Source organism: Molossus molossus, unplaced genomic scaffold, assembly GCF_014108415.1.
Source record: "Molossus molossus isolate mMolMol1 unplaced genomic scaffold, mMolMol1.p scaffold_m16_p_2, whole genome shotgun sequence".
NCBI classification, from domain to species: domain Eukaryota; kingdom Metazoa; phylum Chordata; class Mammalia; order Chiroptera; family Molossidae; genus Molossus; species Molossus molossus.
Genome location: NW_023425355.1, coordinates 40,137,868 through 40,148,793, shown reverse-complemented (window position 1 = coordinate 40,148,793; position 10,926 = coordinate 40,137,868). Strand labels below are relative to the sequence as shown.

At 36.9% G+C, this 10,926-nt stretch overlaps 1 protein-coding gene across 3 annotated transcripts; it reads right to left on the bottom strand.

The window, feature by feature from the left end:
* Positions 1-1,493: 1,493 nt before the first annotated feature.
* LOC118635652 (UDP-N-acetylglucosamine transferase subunit ALG13 homolog) lies at positions 1,494-9,212 on the bottom strand. 3 transcript variants are annotated; one of them, XM_036270355.1, is made up of 4 exons: positions 9,101-9,212; positions 8,085-8,247; positions 5,084-5,222; positions 1,494-2,493 (listed from the first exon to the last, which is right to left on the bottom strand). In XM_036270355.1, exons 1-4 carry the CDS (start codon positions 9,179-9,181, stop codon positions 2,379-2,381), a joined length of 498 nt encoding a protein of 165 aa, XP_036126248.1. In that variant the 5' UTR covers positions 9,182-9,212; the 3' UTR covers positions 1,494-2,378. The 3 variants fall into 3 exon arrangements, with proteins under 3 accessions (XP_036126248.1, XP_036126250.1, XP_036126249.1); XM_036270357.1 differs by lacking the exon at positions 9,101-9,212 and adding an exon at positions 9,003-9,023 and having other exon boundaries at positions 8,085-8,143; XM_036270356.1 differs by lacking the exon at positions 8,085-8,247 and having other exon boundaries at positions 9,101-9,198.
* Positions 9,213-10,926: the final 1,714 nt, after the last annotated feature.

Genomic DNA, 10,926 nt, shown 5'->3' with positions numbered 1-10,926 from the left:
ACCTGAATCCCTGCTATGTAAAAAAAAACAAATTTTACTTTTTCGAGCAAATATTTTAATAGAATTTTGATTATTCTTCATTTTTTCATAAGAATAAGATGTAAACGTGGCAATGAATTTATCTTAGCTTCTTTCCTCATCTGTAAAATGAGTTTCACTAAAATACTCTTCCGACTCCAAAAATCTACAATTCTTTTAGTCTTCATTCAATGTGTTATCAATTCTACCTATGACATTTAGATTCTAAAAACTCAGGAATCACAGGTTTCTAAGTCTGAATTAAGGTTGTCAAAAATCAAAGGAAAACTCAAAAAGTGTGAAATTCCTAGTAAAATAAAGTAATTAAACAGCTTCTGGAAATGAATAAAACTTTCCTTGGGAGGGATTAAAGTAACTAAAGGAAATACTAGTCAAACAAATATAAAGAAAAAGCTTACAATATATGTTATCGTATGGTAGAAAAAGAGCACAGGACTGGGAGTCAAGGAGCTGCTTCTAGTGGCAGCTCTGCCCAAGGCTATCATTTCAGACAAGTCCTCACCTCTGGAACTTCTTTTTCATCTGCGAAATTATGGGATTGGACTAGATGATCTTGCGGATTCCTGTCAAATCAAAATGATTCTAAGATATCTTTGATTTTTTTAAAAAATTATCTTATCCTTTGATTTTTAATCCCATTTCATAAAGGTATAGTCAAAAGATGTCACTACACACAGTTGACACCATTGGCTTAAGTCTCTGCTAAATGAAATAATAGAATCTGGCTTTTGTATTCTAGTGGGAAAGAAGCATGGGATTTGGGGTTCTATATTGCTTTTTAGTTCTCTGAAGTTTGAGTAGACCCTTTCATTTGTTTCTGAATCTCTATGGTTAGTCCTTCTTGACATAAAATAACGAAAGACTGAGTGATCAACATAAATTTTAAGCCACAGATTTTCTCAAATTAGAGAAACACATTTAGAAAAAGAGCCCAGAAAAGTCAAATTCTCTCCATGGATTTCAATAGGGCTTAAACTACAACTTTAGTATTAATGTACAGTTTTGATTATGGTGCTGTGAATTCTCAACTATGTAGATTACTTTTTTTAGTTTATCCTCAGCAAAATTTTAATCCAACTTGGTTTCTTCCTGCTACCCAGAGTACTTCTCAGCTACCACCTCCTGCCATTACTAAGAATTTACTTTAATATTAGCCTAAGTAAAACACAATCAGGAAAATAAATATACAGAAATATTATATAATGTATCTCACACAAAATATTTAGAGTATTCAACATTTTGGGATAGTGTAATGGAAAGCAGGTATTTCCAGTGAATGTTCTATTTTCACAGATGAACTCTATCTAAACTTTCTACCAGAAAACTATAAACTCTTAAGAAAAATCAAATTTATTTTATAGGTCTTGAAACCACTTATGCTAATCATAATTTCCTAATATAGGGTGGGCAAAAGTTGGTTTACAGTTGTTTATATGAAAAACAATAATAAATACAAAAATAAACTCCCATACTCACAACTGTAAACCTACTTTTGCCCCACACTATGAGTTATGTGAATTGTAAAACCATATATTTAGGCCACACACATCATTTATTTGTAAAACTAAGAAGTACATAAATTACAAGTTCTTCTATGATGTTACAGTAAATGTTTCAATACCACTGTGAGAGGTTTCTTTAGAAAAACAGCAAATCCTATTGGCTTAAGTCCTTTTGGTTTACTCTGTTCAAACCAGTAAAGTTCTGACATTGGGCAAGATTATTTTGTCACTATATTTTACAGGAAAAAAGTGAACACATCCACTCCAATCTAATCTTCAGGATAAAAGTAGTTTCTGTTTCTCCAAGTGCAGTGGATCAACTGACTTGACAGTTCATCATTTTAAAGTAATCATTGAGCTTTTTATTTCACAGAACATAATCCACTATTTTTGTTTTTTAAAATTTGGTTCCTTGGATTATGAAGCTAAAGATGCTGACTCTCAAATTTTCTTTTTACAAATTTGTTCCTGTTTCATTCTTACTCTAAGAAAAATCAAACTAACTAGGTTTGAGATTCTTGTCAAAGTTTTCAAATTTAATTCAAGATTCCAATTCCACTTGGGATTCCAGGATAAAACCTGTAAATGTTCACTACATACTTCTAATACTAAAAAAGAAAGATAAGGGGAGAAATCTAATAAATTTACTAAACTGTAATTATTATTTGAACCCAAATGTTTATATTCACATCATAAAATTTTCTAACATTCTATAGATGTAAGAAGTTTATCAATTTATATTACTCTGCAAATATACATTATGTATTTAATTTGATTAAACCACATTCCATAGGTTGGATTTGGGGGGATGTTTTTAAAGTGTTGAGAGTTTAGTATTTATTTTTGTAATCCAACAACTTTATCCAAAAATGCAGAAAATTTTTCTGGCTGGCCAGGAGGAAAACATTTCAGTGTTGATAAGTCCATTGACTGTAACAGCCCAGGAAGCGTGCTAAAACAAAAGAAGAAAAATATTAGGTAACATGGGAGAAAATTCCAGAATTTATCTGCTTCCCATTTGATGAATGGATATAACTTCCAAGAATACAGTGAAGTTTCTCAAACTATACATGTAAGTTTTAATGTGTTTTAGTATTATAAATATATATACATGTAGATTAAAGCAATACAAAGAGCACTACATGTATCAATTCAAAAGATACTTTATTTCTTATGTCAACTGAAATATTTCAGAAATGTTATTTCATGAGAGATGTGGTCACATGGCTTTGAAACACTTCTCAAGACTGGGCAGATATAAATCAAAGCAAAATTAATTTATGAAAAGAATAAATGAAACCAAAAATAAAAACTGCCAGACAACAATAAGCTGGGGAGACTCCTACACCATGCATGAAGATTGTGAAATAACTTTTTTTGCTGGTAATTTACTATCATAAATCCGATGTAAATTAAGCAATGTACAATCACCATGCATGTTGGAAATAAGGTTCCAAACCACAATATAAAACTATTACTTCAGGAATATAATTAAACTAGCCACTTACATTAGAACATATAACCACCTAGCTTAGATTTGAGGCAAATAAGTAATATACCTATGATGAAAATACAACCAATTATTGATTCTTATGGCATTCATGAGTATGACTTTCTTGAAATTAATGTAAGAAAAAAAGACTTCTAAAACTTTAATAAATTAATGTTAAGGACTTGTGCAGCTTCCTTTTCAGCCTGAATAGTCAGGATGTGTTTATGAAATCAGTGTTTTCCCTTTTTGGATGTACTGACATAAAATCAAAGCTGATTTAACATTTAAAATGAAAATACTCATCGAAAATGTCTGGAAAAACTGACTTTCATAAAACAAGAAGATTAGAGTTTATTCCTCTTATAAAAATGACTGTAACCCCCAACAATGTCAACTACCCAAGGACAGATAGGCCCATTATCTGAGGCCCACATAATTTTCATTATCTAGACTCTCCCTGACTTACAATACTTTAAAGAATGGCTTCTATATTACAAAGCCACCCTGATATTCCCTCTCCTCCATCATTATAGGGATTAGGACATCAACATTTTCTCCTGAAACAATCAATGAATCTGTCTCCTCTCAATGAGAGCAGGAATCTGTTTTGTTTACTGAAGAATGCTTAGTACCTAGAATAATGCCAGGCATACAGTAGGTACGCAATAAATATTTAATGAATGAACAAGTATTTACTGAATGCCTAAGAGACAGACACAGTAAAGTTAAAAGAAAAGCTTACTACATTCTAACCTGTTTCTTCTAAAGTTTATTTTTTATTTTCAAATCGACTTCAATTTATTATAGCATAAAAATACAGGATGGGGAAAAGTAGGTTTACAGTTGTGAGTATGCAAAAGAGTATATCCTTGTATTATTATTAATTATTGTATTACTTTTTGTATTACAACTATAAACCTAATTTTGCCTACCCCTATATGTATTTTGCAATACTTTTATCAGGTATTTGCTTTTTAAAACATCAAATTAGGATAGCTCTTCAAGTCAAATAATTGGAAATTACTGACCTGACCCTTTGGCAAGCTTCTAGTGTCTCAAGAAGAGTTAATAGAAAACAAAGCAGCAATTTTCTTCATCCTTCTATTGTGATGTTGATCAGTTCCTGTTGAATTCTAATGTACTTCTAGAAAATAATACTCCTTACTATAAAGTAATTTCCTTCCTTAAAATACTCCAGTGACTTCTCACTAGACACAGAATAAAATCAGAATTCTTACACGAGTATCCTGGCCCAGCATCATCTTATACTACGTTCTCCCTGCTCACTATACTCCTGCCACACTAACCATCCCTCTTTTGCTCAAACACACCAAACTCAAAGCTCATTCCTAACTTAGGGCCTCTGAAACTGCTGCTATTCCTTCTGGCTCTAGAGGTTCATGTGACTGGCTCTTCCTTTTTATTCAGGTCTCAGTTCAGATGTCATATACCGTCATGCCTTCCCTAACCATCTTATCTAATTAATCTTCAAACAAGCTATCACATGACCCTGCCTTATTTTCTTCATAATACATTTCACCATGTGAAAATTGTTGTGTACTTATGAACTGTTTACTATGTCCCACCACTAGAACACAAGCACCATGGGACTTTTCTCATGTTTACCACTGTATACACAGTAACTAAAACAATGCCTGCCATGTATTAGGTATACTTGAATTAATGAATGAGAAAATTTAGAGATTCCAGTGGATTTACTGAACACAACACCAGAATTAAAAATAAGCAAATACCTTCCTTGAATAGTGGAAATCTAAATAATGAATTAAAAAATTATATTCTCAGAGATTTAGGCACCCAAATGGACATACATTACATGCACACACACACTCAGATATTTACATGATACAGGCATAGATCACAATCAGAGTGAAAGACAAACAAATGGGAGGGTTCAACAGGTGAGAAAAATCAAAGAATGTTTAATACATGGGAGAAAGTAAGAGGTAGAAGAGACAAATGGTATAAGTAGGTGGGTAAGAATAGCTAGGGAGGAATCAAGAGGTCAAATAATCAGTCTCTAGTATACCTGCAGGTACAGTAGAAGAGATGCCCGTCTTTGTGCAGCTGCTTTGCCAATTCCAGCTGATGATTATTCATCAATTTTTCATTTATAACCACTACAAGAGGCTTTCTTTTTTCCAGAGTCTCCAAACAGCTTCCTGCACCTACAAAAAAACATCAAATTTGTTAATAAAGTTTTTTTTTAAGTTAAACCAACAGGTATATAAAAAGATGTTCAACTTTATTAGCTATTAGGGAAATGCAAATCAAGCTACAGTGAGATACCACCTTACACCTGTTAGAATGGCTGTTATCAACAAGACAGGTAATAACAAGTGTTGGAGAGGTTGTGGAGAAAAAGAAACCCTCATTCACTGCTGGTGGCAATATAAACTGGCATAGCCACTATGGAAAACAGTATGGCAGTTCCTCCAAAAATTAAGAATAGAGTTATCATATGACCCAGCAATCCCTCTTCTGAGTATCTACCCAAAAAACTCGAAAACATTTATTCACAAAGATATATACACCCCTATGTTCACTGCAGCATTATTCTCAGTGGCTAAGAAATGGAGACAACTGAAGTGTTATTAGATAGAGGATTGGATAAAGATGTGGTACATATATAGCATGGAATACTACTCAGTCATAAGATAAAATACTGCCATTTGCGACAACATAGATAGACCTTGAGAATATTATACTAAGCAAAATAAGTCCGTCAGAAAAAGCTAAGAACTGTAAGATTTCACTCATATGTGGGATATAAAACAGAAACTCAGACACAGACAACAGTATGGTAGTTATCAGAGGGAAGGGGGTGGGAGTAGAAGTAGTAGGGTAATTAATGGGGGCCAAATATATGGTGATGGAAGATTTGACTTTGGGTGGTAGGTACCGAATGTAATATACAAATCATGTATCCTAGAACTATACACTTGAAACCTATATGATCCTATTAACCAATGTCATCCCAATAAATTTAATTTTTTTTTTAAGTTAGTGTTGCCCTGGCCGGTTTGGCTCAGCAGTTAGAGCGTCGGCCTGCGGTCCAGAGAGACCCAGGTTCGGTTCCCACTAAGGGCACCTACCTTGGCTGCAGTTTGTCCATGGCCGTGGTTGGGTCATGTGGGAGGCAGCTACTCGATGTGTCCCCTTCACATTGATGTTTGTCTCTCTCTCTTCCTCTCTCCCTCCCACTCTATCTGAACAAAAAATGGAAAAACGTCCTCAGGTGAGGATAAAAAAATAAATAAATAAATAAATAAATAAATAAATAAAGTTAGTGTTCCCATGCCCAGGTTGTGGGCCAAATCCCTAGTTGGGGGGCATGCTAGAGGCGACCAATCGATGTTCTCTCTCATCAATGTTTCTATCTCTCTCTCCCTCTCCCTTCCTCTCTCTCTAAAAATCAATGAAGAAAAAAAATTTTTTTAATAAAAAATGAAAAGTTAGTGTCCCACCAAGTTTTGTGGTAGAACTCAAAACATGAAAAACTTAGTTGGCAGAACTACAAACCAGGATTTTAAATTATACATTCAAAATACTAAAAGTATAGTTACAGTTGCTCTCTAGTACATGTTATAAACCTAACTTGAAAAATACTTTTTTTGACACTGACAACAAAGTATAAGTGCTTTGCCACTTGTAGAATCCTCTAGAACAGCGGTTCTCAACCTGTGGGTCACAACCCCTTTGGGGGTCCAACGACAGGGGTCGCCTAAGACCATCACAAAACACATATTTCCGATGGTCTTAGGAACCAAGACACCGCTCCTCTATCCATCTCCAGGCGGGTCCGCTCACATGCAGATACTCTCACATACAACATGAGGAACTGTATTAAAGGGTCGCAGCATTAGGAAGGTTGAGAACTACTGCTCTAGAAGGATTCTCTGGGCATAGGTCTCAAACCCAAATAAAATTCAGGTTCAACATACTGTACATAAAACTGTACTGTACATCTACTAAAAAAAATAGAAAAAGCAAGCCTTCAATAGTGACAGGCACCAATAAGGAAAAACTCTGACCACTCCTTATGAGCCTGCCTGCGAGGTACCATCCTGAAAATAATCTCCACAAATTTGCATATACACAATATCTGGATGAATTCAACTTTAAAATCTAAAATCATTTGATATTTTATATGGGAGCGAGAAGACTGATAAATGAGTAAATAAATCGTTTATGGGTAAATAATACTATGGTAGTAGTGGGAACACAGAACCCAGCACCAGACTATTATCTGTCTATCACTTACTAACTGGAAATGTTACTTAACCTCTGTGTCTCAGTTTCTACATCTGCAAAATGGAGACACTAATTAATAGTACTTAGTTCATAGGATTGTCTGGGAGGATTCAATCAGTTATACACACATAGCAGGTATAACAGTACAAAAAGCTGTTAGCTGTTAGCTATTACCCATTTCTAATTACCAATTTGTTAGTGATGTCTACTTATAGTAACTTTTCTCTCTCCAAACTAGGCTTTATAAGAATCACAAAACTTCCTCCCTCAGTTATCCAGCAGTCAAAGTTACAATGCTCCCCAAAAACAGTTCTTCTGAAGGTACAGTTAAGTAGATCAGAATGGTTCTCTGAGAAAGAGGCAATGATATGTAGTTGTTATAGAATAGTTTTCACTTATTTCACATTCATATTTAATAGAAATATATAACATTTTTTAAAGTCAATTTCTCCACGACTAATTCAACCAATTAGATGGCTTAACATTACTGCAGATCTAAGCCCAAATACTAACTTCAATTGACAACTCTTTACACATGTCACTGGGTAAATTATTTTGCCCCCGTGTTTAGAGTTTCTTACTGTAAAGTTGGGCTATGGTGATTAATTTCCCATCATTCTACCACCCAGAAATAGCAAATTCTGTCCAATAATATTCTCAATTGTTATGTTGAAATAACAGTATATTCAAAAGGGCTGCAGTGAGTTACTCTAATGACTTAATTTACCTCCAAATGGTTCAAATGTTCTTACCGCTAAAATTCTAAGGCACTTTACCTGCGTGACTAATAACAAGATCTGCTTTCTCAAGGTCTTCTTTCAATGAATCCTTGTACCTGTAAACATCCAGAGTAAATGACTCAGTACTGAATGGTTCAGGTACGACCTTTCCTCTGCCTATTTGTAGGACGAGTCGGTTGTAACCAAGGCTCTTGATGGTCTGAAGAGAGGCAGAAAAGAAAAAGCGGGACTTTTGAACAGTTACTGTAAAAATAGTAGTAACAACAAATCCCTAAGTCAGTGTTCAGATAGGAGCATGGGCTGCCAAATAGTGTAAATGGAACCGATTTCTCGTAGTTTTCCTGGGCCCTAACAAGGTATGCCCTAATGGATCTCAGCGACCCCGCTCACGGAGTGGTTGAGGAACTCGCGCCACAAGAAATCTGAGACCCGGCAAAGATTCTGAAAACAGGCGCCTAAAACTCGGCCGAAGACCAACTAAGACCTTCGTTCTGCCTCCAAAATCTGGCTGCGCAAACAAGCCCAGAGGAGACGCCGCGCCACCTCAAACTGCCCAAAGGCGGCGAGGGCGCCGGAGACGGAAGGGCAGGTCTGCCGGAGCGCGGCGGGGGCAGGGCCAGGGAGGCGAGCGGAATGGGACTAGCTGGGTCCAGCCGGTAGAATCGAGTCAGAATCGGGCCTGGCGGAGGGAGCACGGGAGCCCAGGTGTCCCGCGCGACCGCATGGCCCACAGCGGCAGGAGAAGCTGGCGAGGAGGGCCTGTAGCCTAGAGGCGGAGCCGCTAGGAGGGGCCAAACAGGAGAACAGAGAGGCAAAGGCGGGGAATCTGAGAAAAGCCAGAGCGAGGAGGAGCCAGAGAAAATATGGGGAGGAGCGGCCCGGGAAGGCGGCTGGGAAGCGGGAAGAGGCGTACCGCTGGGGCTCAGGAAAAAGCCCGCAAAGGGGTGGCGGCACCTGCAGTCGTGTTCAAGGGGTTCTTTCCTAGCGCGGCTGTCGGGCAAAATTACCGCGGATGGCAGCGGCGAGCCCGCGTGCCACCCTCCTTCACTCACTTGCAGACAGTCGCGCGCCAATACACAAGCAATGAGGTCGTCAAAGCTGGTGGTCCCCACAGTAACAAACACGCACTTCATCGCGAGGGTTCTTAGGCCAGAATCGCAAGGACCGGATGTGACGAACGGAAGTCACGTGGGCAGCGGCTGCGCGTTCAATGGGGGAGGCGGAAGTTGGCTTAGGACGCCAATGTGCTGCGGTTTGTGTTGCCCTATGAGGGGGGCGGTGAGCCAAAGACTACTTAAGGGCTGATGTGTCAGCCACCACCTTTGGAAGCCTTTCGCGTGTAGTTCACGGGCGAGGGAAATAACAGGTTTAAGTGTTTTTGTTTTTTTTCAAAAGTAGTGGTTAAAATAATAATGAGCCCGGCGGGTGTCAGCGTGGACCCAAGCACCAGGAGGTCGCTGGTTCGGTTCCTTGTGGGGTCACATGCCCCGGTTGTGGGCCAGATCCTCGGTGGGGCGGGGGGAGGGCCTGCGGGAGGCGGCCTGTTGATGTTCTCTCTCCTCCATGTTTCTACCTCCCTTTCCCTTCCTCTAAAATCAATCAAGAAAAAGTATTTTTACATAATACTAATTATAATTGTGAAACCTCGCACCCTATCCTAGGAGTTGTGTTTGATTTCATTGTTTAGGTACCACAAATCTTAATGGTACAGAAGTTTGGGATTTTTAATTTTCTATCATGTTTTGCCAAGGCATGTACATATGAGCTATGGTTTTACTTAGAGTCTGTTGAGGACCTGTGAAATAAAAAGTGCCTTTAAATCACTCATTACTATATGCTATTGCAACTGTGTTTTCCTGGAAGCAGAGGTCTATGAGGTCTCTGGAAGCTGCAGCAAAACAATTACCTCCATAAGGAAACATTCCATGTAAAATAGAGGTGTTAAGGCCCCAGGCTTACATCTATAAAGCATTGAACCCACCCACTAATCTATTTAAAATGTGAAATATGGTAAATTTAAATTGTGAAATGTACAATTATGCACTAGCATGAATACGACCACAGATAAATTACAATTCGGCAGTCAAGTACAGGAGAGGTGATTTCTCAAGACTCCTTTCTCCTACCACTATTATTAAGATCATTCCCAGTGTGTCTGGTTCTAATGATTTCTGTGTTTCCAACTTAAAATCTCATTTTAGCTCATATTTATACTTTGTCCTACCTGGTTATATACAGAAGAGAATCTGTCAGAAGAAACTATTTTAAAGAGAAAAAGAATTGAAGTTGAATTAGGCCTACACCATAGGCTGAAAAAAAACTCTTTTTACCTGTAAATCTTGTAGCTTGGGTAATTGTATTTCTGAAGAGTGATATGCTGCTGCTACCTCTCCCTTGATAATGAATTTCACAAATTAATGGTGCAGTGAAACGATAGTTTCATTATAACAGTAAATATCAAAAGATACTGGTAAAATAATAAACATAATCATATATTCTGCCCAATAAGAGTAATCAACTATTTATTGGAATACAAGACAAAAATATTTCAAAATACTCTGTAATTCAGTAAGACCTTTACCTCTTATTGTATCTCTGAAATATTTTTCTATGTCAGGAAGATTTTAAATTAAACTAAAGGAGCACTGTTCTGATTATCTCACAGAGACAATAACCACATGTATAAGTTAAATGTTTTTAAATTCCCAGCAAATAAGAAAATTTAACTTCTAATACTTTAAAACTTCTAAGACTTTTTTTTAAACAAAGATTTTTATTGTAATGTTATTTCTAATAGTAAATATTTAAAAGAACCTAAGTTACAACAATAGGGAAATGGGATAAGTGGCAAGGTTTTTTATTGTTTGTTTGTTTGTTT